Source organism: Brugia malayi, assembly GCF_000002995.4.
Source record: "Brugia malayi strain FR3 genome assembly, contig: Bm_v4_ChrX_scaffold_001, whole genome shotgun sequence".
Lineage (NCBI taxonomy): Eukaryota > Metazoa > Nematoda > Chromadorea > Rhabditida > Onchocercidae > Brugia > Brugia malayi.
This window is the reverse complement of record NW_025062479.1, coordinates 24,017,725-24,037,966: the sequence shown is the minus strand read 5'-3', so window position 1 is coordinate 24,037,966 and position 20,242 is coordinate 24,017,725. Positions and strand designations below refer to the sequence as shown.

The 20,242-nt window shown below is 20.1% G+C and overlaps 1 protein-coding gene and 1 further gene across 3 annotated transcripts; one reads left to right on the top strand and one right to left on the bottom strand.

Annotated features, from left to right (window-relative positions):
- Positions 1-1,343: 1,343 nt before the first annotated feature.
- On the bottom strand, positions 1,344-13,558 carry Bm8444 (the record flags this gene model as incomplete). 2 transcript variants are annotated; one of them, XM_043075950.1, is made up of 4 exons in its annotated part: positions 1,344-1,796; positions 1,872-2,168; positions 7,131-7,372; positions 13,543-13,558. In XM_043075950.1, 4 exons carry the CDS (start codon positions 13,556-13,558, stop codon positions 1,344-1,346), a joined length of 1,008 nt encoding a protein of 335 aa, XP_042931884.1. The 2 variants fall into 2 exon arrangements, with proteins under 2 accessions (XP_042931884.1, XP_042931885.1); XM_043075951.1 differs by lacking the exon at positions 13,543-13,558 and having other exon boundaries at positions 7,131-7,370.
- On the top strand, positions 8,842-9,021 carry Bm16583. Its single transcript, XR_006228068.1, has one exon. The product of XR_006228068.1 is annotated as a pre-microRNA Bm16583 (primary transcript).
- Positions 13,559-20,242: the final 6,684 nt, after the last annotated feature.

The following is a 20,242-nucleotide window of genomic DNA, read 5'->3' as shown; positions in this document are numbered from 1 at the left end:
TAAAAAATCATATTAAGCAATACTTTAACTTTATAAAGTACTGTGCTTTATAGTATACTGTAAGTGTACTGTAAGTAAGTATACTGTATATGTTTTATGCATAAGGAATACTGCAATTAAAAAGACTAATTAGGATTTTCAATATAATAAGCATTGCAAGGAAATCATACAATTAGTAGCATAGAGTACATTTGATATTTGATTTTATAAAACATTATGTATACTGTAATACCGTAATCTCTGTAATTTGAAAGATAACTTTTTGTTAAATTAAAAAATTTAATTTACCATTACAAATTAATGATGTTTTTCATTGCATTGTTAATTGTTCAATTCAATTTAAAATGAAGCAAAAAAAAAAAAAATGAATGAAATAATAAAATAAAACAAATGTACAGTAAAAGTTGATTTTCGTTTTCAATTTTGTCTTCATTTTAATTTCAAACATTTAACATTTCGAGAAAGCATATTATTTAACTTCATAATATCATGTGTTAATAAATGATTTTAAAAAAATTTTCAAATTTACAACTCTTTTTAAGACTCATTCTAAGGTATATTTGACAATAATAAAACATAAAATGTGGCAGTAAAAGATTTTTAATGAAGAAATAAAAAATAAAAATAATAAATAATAATACAGTAGGAAGGCAGTAGTTTAATATTTTAATTAATTAACTGATTGATTTATTTTTCTTTTTTTTGCTATAATATTAAAAATTTGAGTAATTACAAATGACTTTTGTAGCAAATAATGCAAAAATTTTGATAGAATTTTTCTCTTCGAGGTATTATTTTCATAGAAAAAAAAAAAAAATAATTAATTTATCAAATGATTACATTGATAATTCCTGCAATGCTTTTTTTTTTTGGTGAAAATAAAATGATTCATTAAAATAACAATGTAAGAAACAGGTTTTTCTCTCTCTCTTTTTTTTTTCTTTCATTATTTAAATAAAAATAAAAAAACAAAAAAGTGAAAGGAAATGAAAGAGAAGGCAGAATAGACAAAAAAAAAAAATTTGGGTGGAAATGTTCCACCAATTGTAATTCTTTTTCCTTTAGGTTTTTTTTTTTTCGTTCTGTTTTGTTTTATGTTTTTTGTTTTTTTTTTTTTTTTTTTTTTTGTTTTTATTTTTGTTTTTGTTTTTTATCATGCATTAGTTTTTTATGTTTTGCAGTATTTTTTGTAAATTTTTGTTTAAATTAATTGTTATCTTTTTTTTTTTTTTTTTTTTTTTTTTTTTGTAGAAAAATTTCAAGTTTATCAGAGACGGAATGCGTAAAATGTAAAGATTTATGCAAAGATCATCGGTGTAGCATATTATATCAAATGATATGTGTTAATAGCCAGGTGCTGTTCGTGGTGGTGGACAATGATCGCATGAACCGGAAGAACCACGTTCTCCTTGTGGTCCAGTTATTCCATCGCTACCTGGTTTACCAGGTGCTCCATCTTTTCCTATATCACCTTGTGGTCCTGGTTGTCCATCTTGTCCAGGATTACCTTTCGGTCCAGCTGGTCCTTGTGTACCGGGTTGACCAGGTGGCCCTTGTGGTCCTGGTGGACCTGGTGGTAGAGTTTTTTCAATCACAGTTCCAGGCACTCCTGGTTGTCCTTTTGGACCTGCTTGACCTGGTGCGCCATTTGGTCCTGGTTCACCTGGCAGTCCTGGTGGTCCTCTATTACCACCATCTGCATCCTTTCCTGGTGGTCCAGGTCTACCCTTTGGACCTTTCGGTCCTGGATTTCCTGCTGGACCGGCTGGTGCATCTGGACAATCGAAACACCATTCCTGTATTACATTGCATAACGATTTCTCTCATTTGAATGTGCACTAATTTGATAAAAATTTTGCAAAAAGTCTTACAATATGAGGTTGCGTAGGTGGTTCCTGTGGTGCATCCTCTCCATCTTTACCTGGTGGTCCTGGTTCACCATCAGCACCATCACTTCCATCTGGACCAGGCTCACCAGGTGGCCCAGGTGGTGATACACCACAACCGCAGCAACCACCACCAGGTGCAGAAGGTGCACCCGTAACTCCACCAAAACTTGTCATAATACCACCACTGACACCAGCACCACGTATGTCCTCACTGGTCGAATAGCTGTCATAACCGGCTTGCCTACGGCTCCGTAATTCACCATTTACTTTTGATAATACCTTAAACAAAATTAATTTAAAATCTTTCATTATCTCGTTAAATTCTTTACAACTGTAAAAATAGTTCACTCAGCTATTCTCTCTCCAAAAAAAAAAAAGACATAAAAAAATAAGAAGAGTTATCTCTTTTTTATTTTTTTTCAAAAATTTTCAAATATGTTTTTAAATTAAATTTTCAATCTTTTTCTTTTAATCTGTTTTCGATCCTCTTTTTTAATTTCAATTTTTTTACTATTTTTTTAAAAACAAAAATTAAATTTTCTATCTTTTTTTTAATTTCAACCTTTGCATATTATCCTAACAATATATTATATTAAAACACCAAGTGTTACTAATTATCAAAATTAGATTTAATTTAAATTAAATTATATATGATTTTAAAAAAGTAAACAACAATTGATGAATATGCTAAGTGCTTCAAAAAAAAAGAAAAGAAGAAGCATTTCAATAAAAATGAGGAAAAAGAACTGAAACAGATTAAAATCAAATATGAATTAAATAATAATTATCGACACGAATAATAATTCTTTTTCGATATTGCTATTAAATTAAGATTGCTATTAAAATTAGATTACTAATAAAATAAACAAATTTTCCATAATGTTATTAAAATAAATAAATTTTCCATAAAATTATTATTGTTTATGCTATAACAAACTTACGAGTTTGAAAATAAACTAGTTTTTTTCTTTTTTTTTTTTTTTTTTTCAATTATAATACTTGCATAATTTTTGCTAAATTCTAACTTATTAACTTGTTTTATTAATTTAATTGCTGCTTAAACTGCTTTTTAATGTACAAGAAAATAAGTGATAAAATGTTTGGTAACTTTATGATATTTAACCAATGACATTAATTGTTGCTAATTATCATTGACGAATTTTCATGTTTGCTATAAAAATAAAAATAATAAATTTCATTTGAAATTTTCGTCTAAAATATATTTGTAAAATGCAAATTGAAATTTGACATTGAATAAAGTATTAAATACAATAAAAATTAATTACATGTAACCACGAAAAATATTCTTATTAAATAAAGTGAAAATATGTTAAAACTGCAGATATTTTAATTATTGTGACAAAAATTTTTGAATAATATCACAAAACGAATTTATAGCTTTTATTCCAATACTTATCATAAATTTACATTTTAATTTAAATTCCTTTTTTTAATGTTTTTATGATTAAATCTGAAATTATAAGTTCATGCTTAATTCAAAACTAAAGCTTTTTAGCAAGATTTCCTTTTAAGAAGACTCATATTTAATTTAAATGTAAAACTTTATAGGAAAATTGTGCTGTAAATATATGCTGCCAAATGGATTATAATTTATTATCAAATATTTGAAATTCAATTTGATTTTTTGAAACTTTTTTTTAGTTGAAATTTATAGATTATGTTCATAATAAATGTATAATCTATGATATGAAGTGCAAAAAATACCCGCTTTATAAATTATTATCAAGAAATACTATGGAAGTTGAATTATTTATGAAAGAGAAATTATTACTTAAGGAAAGAGAATTTATAATTATCAATTATTCAATTATTCAATTTTAAATATAATTACACATCGAATGTTTATAATTATTACTCATCGGATGATTATATTGATTTTCTTTCCTAAATAGTAATTTTTTTTTTCTCTCATTCCTAAATAAATTTTTCATTATCACAAAAAAAAAAAAAAAATCACTGAAAAACGTTTTAACAATTACTTTACTTGTAATTCAAATTGCTAGCAAATATTAAATTAACTGAAAAAAAAAAAGAAAAAATTATAAGGAAAAGTAAGATACAATAAAGTTAATTTTCACTGTTAAAAAAAAAAGTGCTTTTAGAGTTAAATTAATTTAATTAAAAATGATTGACCAATCAATCATCATTCATTTATTATTAGCATAATTATGATATAATGATGATAATAATTGATATCAGTGATAAGCAATAGCAAAATGATTATTTAAAGCTAAGATAGCATCACGAAGAACAATATTTTGTTTAAAAATTCGAAATTTTCCATCCGTTTCTCTAATTTAATCAACGAATTGAAAAAAAAAAAAAAAAATTGAGCTAACTCACAAAAATCTATTTTAATTTCTGTTTTGAAGTCATTGTAACAATACTATATTTCAGGTCAGACAACAAATTTATGTTTTATTCTTCAATCATTCAAAAATAAATTACTGAAAAAAATTTTCTATGAATGCTAGCAGTTATTCATAAACCATAGTTAAACCTAGCTTATGCGCCATTATTTTATTTGTTTAAATTAATGAAATATTGTAGAATTTGTTTTTCTCAATGTTTTAGTTTAATTTATAAAAATGGAATTCAATAAAATGAAAATATGAAAATTTTGCAAAGCAAAAACGATTATTTTATTTGTGCAAATAAAATAATTGTTTGAAAAATTCTTATAATTTTTTCATGGATATAAAATTTCAATCATTACATTTTTTTTTTCTTATTTCATCAAAAAGAAAAGTCATTTAATCGAAACTATTATTTAGTTTCTTTTTTCTTTCAAATTTCCTATTAAATTAAATTCAAAATCTTCTTTGTATATAAAAATTTTCAAAGTTTTTTTTTTTTTTTTTTTTTTTCAATGAATCATTTTTGTTAATAAAAGAAGGGAAAAGAAAGTAAATGATAATAGCAATAATAAATTATAATAATAAAAGGTATGAAATTAGAAATATAAATGGCATCCATAATTATAGGGAAGAGAAAAAAAAAGAATTTTTAATTTTTAAATTATACTTATTTCGTTTTCCTTTTTCTCAAAAAAAATTTGCTAAAGAAAAATAATAGTAATTGAAAAAAAAAAAATTTGATAGTGAAACAATTTAAGAAATAAGATATATAAATTTATGTATTTAACTGAAAGGAAAAATTTTTTGATTTTAAACAGAAAACAAAATTTTATATTTACAACAATTTGTGAAATTGTGACTGTAATTTTTGGATGTAATTTTTACCTTGAAAAAAAATTAAAATACTTCGTGTAAATTAAATTTATTACACGTTCTTTCATTTTTTATTTTCCTTTTTCTTTCTTTTTTGTCATCATTGAATTTGATGAAATTTAGGTTTAAATTCAAACTATTAATTGATAGAAATTTTCATTGTTAATATTCATACCACTGTAACACTTAAAAATAATATTATTGTGAAAAGTATTTAATACTAAATTTGATACTAAATCAAATGGCAAATGGAAAATGTATCTTTCACATATTTTCCATAATTCTATTTGAATGATTAGCATAAAATTGTGAGCAGCTTTTTGGCATAATTTAATTCAGTTTAATTTAATATTTCTTTTAACTGTTTATGTTGCTTTAGCCATTGTTTATTTTTCTTTTCTTTGCTTAAATCAACTAATTAATTAATCATATAATTCAATTCAGTAAATTAACCATAGTTGTATTTGTGATCACAATTCAATTTTGACCTTGCAGTTAAATAAAAAATTAGATAAGTGAAATGCAAGAGACATAAAATTCCTTTACCATTTAAAGTAACTTACCCAATTTCATCTAAAATCAAAAAAGATGGAAAAAAATAAAGAAAAAAATACTGTTTTTTTCTTCTTATATACTTTTTTCTTTTTTTATTGAAATATTACACCAATAAAAATATTGAAGTATAACTTTCAATATTAAGTTCTGCATTACCAAAGCATGTTTTTCATTAAAAAAAAAAATTTATTTTTTCTTTTTTTTTCAATTAATTACATTTTTTTATTCGTTTTTTTTTTTTTTTTTTTTGGAACAAGAATTTCAGACAAAAAAAAAGGAAAGAAAAAAGAAATTTTAAAATAAGATATGCTACCTGTTTAGAAATTTCCGGTTTTACTTAGTACAATAAACGAGGAAAGAGAGAGAAAGAGAGAGGGAGAAAAGAAAATTTGTCAATGGTAATATGATAATGATGGTGATGGTTGGTACCTGTACCGCATTATATGAAACAACATAAAAATTTATCCTATTACTTAGAGAATTTTTTTTTGTTCCTTTTTTTTTTTTTTTTTTTTTTGTCATGCAAATTACTACACTGAACAATAAATTTTGAGATGAAATAAGAATGAAATGAATAAGTCTTTTGTATTTTTAGCTTGAAGGCCAAAAATAAGAAAGAAAAAGGAATTGGAAAAAAAAGATGAAAGAAGAAATTATTTACAAATGTTAAATATTTTTACCATTTTAATCAATGTTATAGATGGTAAAATTCTTTTTTTTTTTCTTTTTATAACCAATTTAATGGTTTATATCACTAGTGATATGATACGATACAGTATGATACAGTATGCCATTATAGGATACGGTAAAATACAGTATGTTAATTGAATTTGATGCAATAAATGGTTTATTTTGCGAATTTTGATTACAGTCATAGAGATATGCGGTAAAAAGGGATAGTTCAAAAAGTGTATATAGATTAGTTTACCTTGAAATTGGATACACATATATATTTATTTATATATATAATTATTTATTTAAATTTTTTATTTCTTTATTTACTTATTATAACATACAAAAAAAAAAAAAAAAAAAAAAAAATCATTCTCTCATGTTTTGCATTTAATTTATTAATAAATTTCAAATTTTGGATATATTTTGAAACTAAAAATTAAAATATAATAATAGAAAATTGAACCATTTAATTTTAGCACATTTAAGAATACAACATTTTTCATGAAAAAATTGCTATATCATATAATTTTTTTCTATTTATCATTGTGCAATTATTATAATGCATAGATAATTTTGCAAAACAATTATCACTATGTAATGAATTTCAATGTTATATTAAATTTTTTTTTTTTTTTTTAATATAAAACAACGAAAAAGAGAAAAAAATAAAAATTTTTGTTAAACATAATATAATAATAATCATATAATTTAGTAAGCAATTAGTTAAGTAAGTAATTAACTAATTGACTAACTAACTAACCTGTGTTCGTGTTACTTCACGCCAAATATTACTTGAGCGTGATTTACAAAAGTCCACTTCATTTTGCATAACAGATTGTACATGTTGCAAATAATTATAAAACATTGGTACGGAAATTGCGCATATAAATGAAGCTATGGTTGATAATGCTACACCGTAAAATGCAACCCTTCGAAGATTTTCCGCTTCCTGTTGTCTTTTTTTATAATGTAATGCATCATCGTCCAAGTGAGGCCTCATCACTGCAAAAAAAAAAAAAAAGAAAACTTTTTAATTTCATTTTTCTTTTCTCTTTTCTTTATATTACAATAAAATTCATAGAATAAATTCTTTTTTTTTCTAAAAAAGGAAATGAAAAAAAAAAAAAAAAAGTGATATGGTAATGTTTGCTTTATACGTTTCATTTACGTTACACTTTTAACATAAATATTACATAAAAGTGTTTATAGTATGAATTAATTAATTTTCCAATACATGTGAATAAAAGTGTATTTTAATCAAAAAAAAAAAGAAACAACAACAACAATAATCATAACAAAATACTGTATAAAATCATATGTAAATAATACTGTATAGAGTCATATCTATTGAAAATTAATTCCTACTTCTTGAGCAAACTGAAAACGAAAAAGATAAAAACCACTATTAAATGTAAGCTAAATAAAAATTCATGTTTAAATTTGAAATTAAACAAAAATAGTTTCAATGAAAAAGAAAGTAGTAACTGCATAAGAAAGTAAAAAAAAAAGAGATGATAGAAAGCTAACATATTCAAGTGATAGTAGATATATTATGATAAGTATTTTTGTTTTCTCAGATATTTAATGATTCGTGTTTTTTTTTTTTTTCCTTTTGTGATATATATAAAATATTAGTGATAAAATTGAAAAATGAGAAATTTAGAATTCTCAAATTTGACTTATGAACCTTTTATAGGTAACTTTAATGTTTAGCTATTTTTGTTTTTCATCTCCATTTCACAATAGAAGTAAGTATTCAAGTATTAATATGTCAGTGAATACGGATTTTTCACAATAGAATGGTTTAAAGTAACAACTTCATAGTTTGTATGGAATTGCAAAGAAAATTAAAATCAAATTAACTGTTTAAATTTTAATTTGGATTTGAAAAATATATTTTTAATTAATGTAATAATAAAAATTTACAAATAAAAATATAGTAAAAAAAATTGAGAATTTATCTTCAAATTTTTCTTTTTCATTTTTTTGAGCAAACTGAAAACGAAAAAGATAAAAACTACTATTAAATGTAAGCTAAATAAATCATCGTTTTCATTTTCTACTAAAATGTGAAATAATCATCAATCAAAATAAAAACAAAAAAAGGAAAAAAAGATAAAAAGGATAAAAAAGAAAAATGAAAAAATTTTGTTCATAATATTCAAATTATCTCAAAAAATAGAAAAAGATTAAGAAGTTTAGCTGAAATGTAAATCAGTTAAACAAATTACTTTATGCATTTTCTTTTTTTTTTTTCTCTCAACAATTTTTAAATAATTATAATCTTTTGAAAAAGAATTTCTTAAAATTAAAACAAAATTCAAACTATTAAATTATTTAGAGCAAAAAAAAAAAAAAAATCTAGCATTATTGTTGAAATATATTAAAACAGTAAGCAGAAAGAATTCGCATCATCTCATATCATTTTTCTCATTTTCGTCCAACCTTTTATATGTATATTAACGTTATGGCGGTATTAAAGATGAAGAAGACGAAGAAGAAGAAGAGTAAGAAGGGCGGAATGTGGGAGGGAGTACATATGCGCCAGTAGATGCGTCAGTAGAAATTGGTAACACTAGATTTATCAAACATCCTTTCTCTTCTCTTTTCATCATCATCTTCTTCTTCTTCCTCTTCTTTCTTCTTTTTCAGTGCTTCGTTAATTTTTCAACAGGTTCAATCTTTCTAACTGTTTATGACGCAAAAATTAAAAAAAAAAAAAACGAAGATAACACTTAATTTTTTTGTATACTAGCTTTTTCTTTATAGCTTCATCTTCCTTTTCCTGTTCCTCCTCCTCCTCCTCCCATTACTACTACTAATAATAACAATAAATTACTAAACTATCATTACTATTATTATTATTTATCTTCAAATTTTCTCCCATTTCAATAATTCTTACTTACTATTATCTTTTCTCTACTTTTTATCTCTTTAAATTTTTCATTAAATGAAAAAGATAAAAAACGAAAAACAAAAGATAAATCGTTTGATGAAAATGATACTGACAAACATAATGATATTTTTTTTTTTTCATATTTTATTTTGTAATTAAGAAAACGAAAATGTTTAAACAAAAAAAAAAAAAAAAAAAAAGGAAAAAGGAAAAAGTGAAAAAACAGACTTTTACTTCCAAATATTTTGCTCGCTATAATTTTTGTATTCTCGAACTATTACACAATTTCTCCTTCATAGAGTATCTATTTCAGTGTAATAATATAAATGTGTTCTAAATTAAAAAAGAAAAAAAAAATAGAAAAATAATTAATGGATAAGAAAAAAAAAGAGAAAACGCTGAAGAAAATTTTATTTTTTATTTTTGATTTAATGACTATTTTGTTATACTTTATTTAATGGCTTTCTTTTTTTTTTATGGAATTGAATATGATGATGAACTTTATCATTACTATATTATTCAAAGAGAAAATTTTTTCTCTTTGATAATTTTGATAAATCACTTCTAACTGTTTCCGCTTTTTTTTTCTTTAATTTGAAAATGAATTCCACAAAAATCAGCAATTGAACAAGTTTATAAAGGAAAAGCAAAAAAAAACAAAAAACAAAACAAAAGAGAAACAAACTACTGTATGATAATGTTATCAATTTGAAAATTATATTTTTTTGATATATTCCACAAAAATTTTTCCAGCCGATTTTACAAATAAAAACAAAACAATAAAATTACATTTTGTTTATTTTCAAAAACAAAAAAATTTTTCATTCAAAAAGCAAACAAAAAGCGAAATACACAAATTATTGAAGGTCAGTTCATCAGTTTGAATAAATTTGATGTTTATTTTGAAAACAAGAAAATTTCAAAAGGTAAATAAAACCGATAATAAAAAAGTCAGAAAGAAAATATTCATGAAAAAATATTCATTAAGGAGAATTATATATTGGAAATAAAATACAAGTTAGAACTAAATAAAATATATATTATATCTTTTTGTTGTACATAATAAATAGCAAATTCGGTGCATCGAATGCTTCATTAATTCATTTTATAAAAACAAAAAAAAAAAAAAAAAAAAAAAAATAAACAACGAATGTCATATTTCATTTATTTTGGAAGGGAGAAAATTGCAAAGAAAAATAAAAACAAAAACAAAGTCAAAAATAAAACACTAAATCTATTCATCAGGGTGAAATATACATATGTATGAAAAATTGAATATAATTTTATAATTTTCAATAATAATAACCTGTAACTTTTGAATGTTTCATTAGTGCTAAAATTAGTTAAAAGTATAATAAAATAAAATTTAAATTGTATATTTGGCAAACAAATTATTTGAACATTTATTTCATTTTTAGAAGAATGCAACATCATATTGCAAAAAAATTCAACATTCTTACGCATGAGCAAAAGTATTAAGTAAAGTGCTAAATATTTTAATGCATTACTTTCTCTAAATTAAATTTTAAAATTTACAAATGTTAAATGAATTGGAAAAGGCTTAAATTATTGACAATTCTGATTTTACAAAGTGCTCTCGACGCACTTTACAGTATTGTTTCCGCTTTTTTTTTTTCTTCAAAGTGCGCAAGTGAAACATTTCTACAATATTTATTTATTTATTTTTTGTTTTTAAAACCATAGAAGAAAAAAAATATTATGCATAAAACTTTTAAATTATTGGATTGATCCTAGCAAGAAAAACAAAAGAACACAATAATAAAGAATTATAACAAATTCATATATATGGAAATCAAATATTTTATTTGCTTCATTATCACAAATTTTTTAGTATAATGATGATGATAATAATAATAATGATTATGATAAAATAATACTTACGTAATAATAATTATTACTATCATTAATGTTATTTTTACAGATTGCCAATAAATTTTGAACATTAAAATAATTGTAGTTTCTTTTTTCTTTTATTATTAGATTAATCATTACTATATGATATAAAAAAAATTAGCAAAAATTGCAGTCATTTAAAAAAAATATCAAAAAGTACTTAATGCAAAAAAAATAAATAAATGATGCAATGAATTAATATTAAAATTTATTTTAATTAATCACAAATTTAATTGTTTTTTTTTGGATAATGTGAATGAAAAAAAAAAAAAAACACTTAATGATTTGAAGATAAAATAATATATTCAAATCTTTACAATAGAAAAAAATAATTATCTTTTGATTTGATTAATAGAATCGTTTGCAATAATTCACATTAGGAATGATTGCAGCAATTCAAAAAGAAACAATTAATGAATTCAAAATATTTAAATAAACGAAATTTCAAGTATGAATTATCTCAAGCATAACCAGCACAAAGAATTATTGAAAAAGTAAAAAAAAAAAAAAGAATAGAAATTAAAATAATATAGATAAGATTGACTGCAAGGTAAATGTCGTTCTAAAAATATCAAATTGGCCAAATCATAATGAAACATCGAAAAATGGGATAATTGATCCAAACAAAAAAAAAAAAAAAAAATAGCATTAACAAGTTTTTTGAGAAATAATTTCACATAAATTAACAATTTTATGAATTATATTATAAAAGATATTTGAATTGAAAAAGAACAAAAAAAAAAATTTTTAAATAAATGAAAATTTATGCAAGAAAAAAAAAAGAGTGAACTTTTTACTTTAGAAGGCATTAATTTTCACGTCAATTATGTTTGTTTTTTTTTTTTTTTTCCCAAATTTCAATTTTAACAGACTAAAAATTTCAACCATTTTCATGCATATTAATTATTAATATAAAATTGCATATTTTTTAATTACTTTTACTTTATTTGAAGAAAAAAGAAAAGAAATAATTAGAATTTTTTTTTCAATTAATGAATTATTTAATCAAAAATTAAAAATAATTAGGCATATTTTCGTTTCTTTTTTTCTTTTTTTTTTTTGCAGTTACTATTGATATTACATTTTAAATAAATTTGTTTTCTTTTTTTTTTTTTTTTTTTAAATTTTATTTTGCATTCAAATAAACGATAATGCATTGATAGTTAATGATAAAGTGTGACAGAGTAAAATTGACAGATCAAACAATCTAAAATGGAAGAAAAGATAAAGAATGATAGCAAAAATGTCAATTTACATGAATGATATCAATGATAAGAGCGAAATAATTTTTGTCAATGATAGATCAAAAAAAAAGAAAATAGAAAACCTTAACCTTTAACCTTTTCACAATTTGTTATTCTCAATGCATTATTTTCATTTATTTATTCGTATTTCCGTTAAACTAATCATTTCCTTGTAATAAAATTTTAATTTGAAATAAATGATATTGACAGAATTTTACATTGAACATACCATTTCTCTCTCTCTCTCTCTCACTCTCTCTCTCTCTTTCTTATGAAAAAATTCTTTGAAATAATTTAGCAATAAAATTATTTCATTTATAATATTATCAAATGTAATATTTGTTTTTGATATTTCATGATAAGTTATTTTCTCATAGATTAATAATCACAATTTATCATTTTATTTATTTGTTTATTTATTTATTTATTTCATATTTATTTACTTACCTATTTGTGTCTTTTATATCATAGTTATATAATAAGAAATTTTTACAGCTATTTAGATATTATTCTCATTTCTTGTAATTTAGCAAAACCAGATTTAATGATGCACTTGAGATAACCATGCAATGCAATTAAAAGTTATTTTAATTATATATATTTATAATTAAAATGAACATTAACGGGCATGCTTATCATTTATCTATCTATCTATTCTATCTACTTATCAACATATCAATCAAAACAATCTAACTATTTTTCTATAAAATCATTTAAATCACTTATTTCAATCTTTGATATATTTATTTAAACAAAATATGATTTTAGTTGATGTGAAAAGTAATAATTGAATAATTTGATTTATAATTAATTACAATCTAATCTTACGCTTTCTTTTTTCTTTTTCAATTATCCTAAATTAAAGTTATGCAAATTTTTCATGCATTTCATTTTTTCATTTTTATTTACTAAATAAATTAAAATTTAAAAAGAAACAAAAGGAAAAACATGACTAGAGAAAAAAAAAAAAAGAGTACCAATAAACAGCTAAATTAAAATTTATGCAAATTTTTCATGCATTTAATTTTTCATTTTTATTTACTAAATAAATTAAAATTAAAAAAAAAAAAAAGAGAAACATGATTAGGAAAGAAAAAAAAAAAAAAAAAAAACAGTACCAATTTTAATAAACATTGATTAAAATGACATGTGAAAATTGTCGTTCCAGCAATACGTCCGTCAACCTAGCAAAACTATCCCGCTGTATTTTGTAAATTTATCATTTATCTGTCACAGTAAAATTCATTAAAATTTCCTTTTCATTAAATTTCATTGATTTACAAAAAAAAAAAAAAAAAAAAAAAATTTGTTTTGATTTTTAGCATTTTAATAAAATACATATAAACCTAAAATTATACTTAATAATTATCATTAATCATTTAAGAAACAAAAAAAAAAAAAAAAATTATTTGCTAATTATTCTTTAACAAATTTAATTTTTTTAATTTAATAATAATATTCAACAGAAAAAAAAATAATATTTAACAAAAAATAATTACAATTTAACAAATAAATGCAATCTTATCAGAAAAATATATTTTTTAATTCAAAAATTTTATTTTTTATTATATGAACAAAAAAAAAAAAAAAAAATTTATTCTATTTTTGTATATTAAAATTTTTACAAAAAATTAATTTATTTCAAATAATACAATGATATCTTTCTCTATCAAACAATTTTAAAAAAAAAATTTTTTTTTTAATTAAATTTTAATATCTTCGTATAATTACCATACCATAATTTTTGTTTAAAAAAAAAAAAAAGAAATTTAAAAAATTAATTCTCAATGAGCATATTTATTAATGCCTGAGGCTATGCAAAATATTCAAGTACCATTCATTCATTCATTTATTTTTTTTTTTTAAATACGTTTCATATTGTAAAAATTAATTTCAATTCAAATTAAAAATTATAAAATTTTAATTTTTTTTTTTTAATTTTTAAAATAAATGCTTCTTTTAGTAGTTTGAATAAAAAAATTATATTCTTTCTTTCTTTCTTTTCCACTCTCTCTCTCTTTCTTTCTTTTTTTTTTTTCATCATCCCTTTCTTTTCAAAATTTTTTAATAAAATTATTATTTTAAAAAAAAATTTTTTTTTTTTTACAAAAATGAATAATATTATTATTATTATTATTTCTTTTTTCTTTTTTAAATATATGCATATTCAAATTTGTATAAAGAGAAAGAGATGATAAAAAAAAAAAGAATTCGATGAATTGTTTAAAAATGAATTTAAAAAAAAAAAAAAGAAAGAAAAGAAAAAAAGAAAAAACAAGATAAAACCGGTTAAAATGTGATTAACAGAAAAACTAAAAACCGGTACAAAGCATTTTGAAAGAATGCTAACAAAATTAATCCTCTTCCTACTTTTTTTGGATGTTAATTCGCTGAGAAATGTGAACGAAACAAGCAATTATTTGCCGAATGAATGGTACATGTTTATTGGTTTGTATTTCATTGTTTGAATTCATTGATAATAGTAACTTTTTTTTTTTAAAACAAAAAAAAAACAAAAAAATTTAAAATTTTTTTTTTTGCAAATATGCAAAATGTAATGCAACAAAAATTTATAATTAAATATATAATTTAAAAAAGGGAAAGAAAAAGAAAAAAAAAAACAATTATATAATTTATTCATTTCTTACATATTTTATTTCATCTATAAATGAATAAAATTTTTGTTTACATTAAGCATAAATAGCAATTTTAAAATGTATAAAAATGAAATGTGAATAATTTTAATATCGAAAATATTTTTAGCAAAATATTTTGTTTTAATTTTATTACTTCGTTTAATTAATTATTATTTTATTACATTGAATGAATTAATTTCAGAATGCTATAATTAAATGATTATTTTATAGCATAAATAAGCAATAAAAAGTTAAAAAAATAAAATAGAAATTTATAAAATATTAAAAGAAATATCAATTTTTTTTTTTTCATCATTTCTAATTTTAAGTTAAATATCATTGATAAAAATTTTGCTTGAAATTAGTTTTTTTTTTTTTTTTTTTTTCTTTTTCAATTTGTTTCATAGCCAAATTTTAAACCCATTTTTTTTCGTAAACAATTTAAAATTTAATTAAAAAATAGAAAAGTTATTAAAATGAAACGAAAAAAAAAATGATAATTCAAATTTTTATGGAATATCTTTTTCGTCGAAACCACTAAATTAAATGATATATTAAAATAAATTGATCTGATTTTGTCAAAGTTATTTTTTTTTTTTATTTTTAATTTGGGTCACTTTTCCTTTCTTGTTTCTTTCTAATTTGATAGGTAATTTTTCCTTTCTCTTTTTTTATAGGTTACTTTTTTCTTTTTTTTTTCATTTTTTATTTTATATAGGTCATTTTTCTTTTTTTTTTAAAAAAAAAAAAAAAATTATACCTGTTATATTGACATTTTAAAAACAATGATGTTAAATTGCGGATTATTATAGAAATTTTTAATTTTTAAAATAAAATAATTTTTTTCTTTTTTGAGAATGAAAAGAAAATTAAAATTGCATAAAATTAATGCTTAATTAGGAATAAACAAAAATAAATAAACAATTTAAAAAAAAAAAAAAAACAAATAGTATTGATATTTAATTCTAATTAACAAAAAAAGAATGATAGTATAATTTCAAAAATAATTTATACGTTAAAAATAATTTTTTGAATCATAAAAGAAAATTTAAAAAAAAAAAAGAAAAAACGATTAAATGTAAATTATTTTTAATATAACTGTAACTTCTCCAATAATTTTCTAGAATAATTAAAAGAAAAAAGAAAGAAAAAAAAAGGAAAGGAATAGATCAATAATTAATTATTGAAAATAATGCAATACATATTTATTTTTATGATATAATTTTTTGATATTTAAAAAAAAAATGATCGAATAACCGGATGATAAACAATCATTATCAATGCTAACTAAAATTCAATCATAAATTAAAATTTAAAAAAAAAAAAAAAAAAAAATTATTAAATTACAATAAATGGAAATAATGAAAATGAATAATGAATAAATTATTATATTTTGATTATAATAATTCTTCCTTTTTTTAACATATTATCATAATAATTTCATAAAAAAAAAAAGAAATATTTTGTTACACAATAATAACAAACAAAAATTTTTTGATTTAAAAAAATTTTCAAAATAAAAATTCATAATGATTTATTTTATCATAATGTTAAATTTAACAAAAAAGAAAAACTACACCCACCAAAGTTTTTTTTCATTAAGAATTTAAGTAATACTAAAGTAAAATTGAATGTTACTGAAAAAGTTAACTGTTTATGAAGATGAAAAATTACAAATTACATTAAAATAAATTGTTGATCAGATCAAACATCCAGAAAATTCCGTATAACATTCCGTTTTTTTTTTTTTTTTTGCACATTTCAATTATTTTTTTTTTCTTCTTCTTTTTTTTTTTTAACTTTTTGCAATTTGTCAAATACTTCTCAATACTTCTGGTTTTATTAATTTCTTATTCAATTATTAAAAATACTTTTTCTTTCCTTTTTTCTTTTTCTTTTTTTTTTTTTGAAATTATGACTGTCACCCATTTTCTTTGCTAATTATTTATTTTTTCGTTAAAATAGCAAAGAAAAAGAAAGAAAAAACAAAAATATATTTTTTTTTTGTTAATTATATTTTTTCTACTTTTTTTTTAAAAAAAAAAATTTTGTAATATCTTTTTTTGTGTTTTGAAACTAATTGCAACTGACTAGTAAACATTCAATGTTGTAAATAATATTTAAATTTTAAAAAATTTGCATAAAAATTATGAAATTAACAGATACATTTTTATTTTACTTAAATGGACGAATAATTAGTTAAATTAATAAATTACTAAAATTCATTAAAACAGATAAAATTATTTTGGTAAATAAATAAATTACTGAAATTATTAAAACGCATAAGATTATCTTTGTAAATAAGTTAATTAATTTACTTTGAATTAAATCAGTTAATTAAAATAAATTAATTAAACTATTTCGAAAAAAAATTCATACTTTCAAATTTGTTATAAATAACAGACTTAAATATTCATTTTTCATTATATAGTAACAAAAATCAAAATAATACAAAAGAAAAATTATTAAGCAAACTTAGAAATGATTAAATCGAATTAAAATTTAATTCCGATTAAATCATTGAAAAAAAAATTATATTATTATTTTTTTTTAACAAATTTAAAATTTTTAAAATGCAAGTGAAAATTAAAAAATGTAACTTAAATATTCGTTTTTCATTATTTAGTAACAAAAATCAAAATAATACAAAAGAAAAATTATTAAGCAAACTTAGAAATGATTAAATCGAATTAAAATTTAATTCCGATTAAATCATTGAAAAAAAAATTATATTATTATTTCTTTTTTAACAAATTTAAAATTTTTGAAATGCAAGTGAAAATTAAAAAATGTACTCGTTAATTTTATAAATTTTTGGTGCGAATTTATTGAATCAAAATAATCAAAAAATCAAAATATAAAAAAGAAAAAAAAAATTGAAAAAACAAAAAAAATTGTTTATTTATTTCACCTCACAATTAATTAATAAACATTCAATGATGCAAATAATATTTAAAAATTAAAAACGAGAGAGAAGAAGTGGAACTGATGAATGATTTAGTAAATAAATAAACAAATAAATTACAAAATAAAAATAAACAAATAAATTAAAAAAAAAAAGTAAACAAAAAATGAACAAATAAATTACAAAAAAAATAAACAAAAGAAAAAAGAAAATATTTATTATAAAATGAAATGATTGGAACGGATGCAATGCAATTCTTCTTTTAATATATTTAATAAACAACAATTAATGTCATAACAATGATATATGTGGTTGACACTTTTGCAGATCATTTTAAACGAGAAATTTCATCAACAAATATTTAATACAAATAATTGTTGTCCCATTAAAGATGTATTAAAAATTTGTAACAATGAGAAATTTCAATTAGATAATAATCATTTATCAATTAATAATATTAAGGAAGGTGATGGGGGAGGGGGGGTTGATTTATTATAAATTTAAATTTTAATTTTCAGTCATTTATACATCAATGAATTCAAAATTAATCAATTGGAAATTGATAATATTTATTCATGTTTAAAATGATTTAAATTTTAAAAAAGAAAAAAAATTAATAATAAATTATCAATTTGAAATAAATAATTTAATAAAAAAAAGAGGTTTGAAATTATTGATAAAAAAAAAGGAAATAATAAATTTAGCAAAATAGAATTAAATTATTTATTTTAAATAATTAATTTGATAAAAGGAAATTTTTGAAATTATTGATTAAAAAAAGAAATAATAAATTTAGCAAAATAGAATTAAATTATTTATTTTAAATAATTAATTTGATAAAAGGAAATTTTTGAAATTATTGATTAAAAAATAAAGAAATAATAAATTTAGTAAAAATTTAGAAAGTGAATTTTTTTTTTTTGTCTCCCAGACAGTAATTAATAATGCAAAAATTATTACTTAAAAAAAAAGCTTTCAGATAAAATAAATTATGAATTGTTAGCTTATCTTTTAATTTATCATATCAGTAAATAATTTATCAAATGAATTTATTTGTTTCATAAATTGAGTGAAAAAAAAATTTTTAAATGACATAAACAATTTGTTTAAAATAATGTTCAATTGAAGAAATAATAATTTAAATTTAATTTAAATTCTTAATTCAATTTAAGAATTTAAATTAAAATTTGTTTATATGAAAGATATAATCTGATATATATTCAGTTGCTAAAAAAAATTCTCTAAAAGTAATTGCTAAAAAAATAAAAATAAGAATAAACATTAAAATATGAAATTAATATTTTTTATTAATTATATCACCTTGAAATATTGTCTATCATTACGTAAAATATAATCAATCATTCAAGTTTTATTTTTTTTTTTAAAATAATATTTTAAAATTGGCCTACTTTTTTTCATCCATTTATCTATTAATGATAATATCGTATACAAATTAAATTTTCCACTTATTTTTCAATTTCTTTTGTTCATTTCAAATATTACTTTTAAAAAAAAAGAATCAAAAATTTGATCATTGATCAATTTCATTCTTTTATATGAATTTTATTATAATTTTATAAACAAATTTATAATTATAAATATTATTTTATAAAAAAATTTCATTAAAATTTAACAAAAACATTTCCTCTTCTTTTCTTCTTTTTTTTATTTTTACACTTTTTTCATGCAATATTTTCTTGTTTGGAAAAAACAAAAAAAAAAAAAAAAGGAAAGAATCTAAAACAGACAAAGAAAAAAGAAACGAGAAATGATGTAAATGAGTTGAAGGACAAATAAAAAAAAAAAAAAAAAGAAATTAAATTAATGTATTAAAAAAAAAAAATTTTTTTTTTTCAGGTAATTGAAAGAATGTTAGCTATGTATTAATCATAGCTCAGTAATTGATAACAATGATAATGATAACAATGATGAATTGTTGTTGATAATAATAATAATGATGCTATATGGTTGCTTCGTTGTTAATTTTAGATTAAATTTTTGTTGATAATAATAGTAATGATAATGACGATGTTTCGTTGTTAAATTTAGATTAAATTTTTGTTGATGATAATAATAATAATAATAATAATAATAATAACAATAACAATATTTAATAATAATGATGGTGATGATGCTATATTGATGTTCCACTGTTAAATTTAGATTAAATTTTCGTTGTTGATAATAATAATAGTAATAATAACAATAACAATAATTAATAATAATAATGATAATGATGATGATGCTATATTGATGTTTCGCTGTTAAATTTAGGTT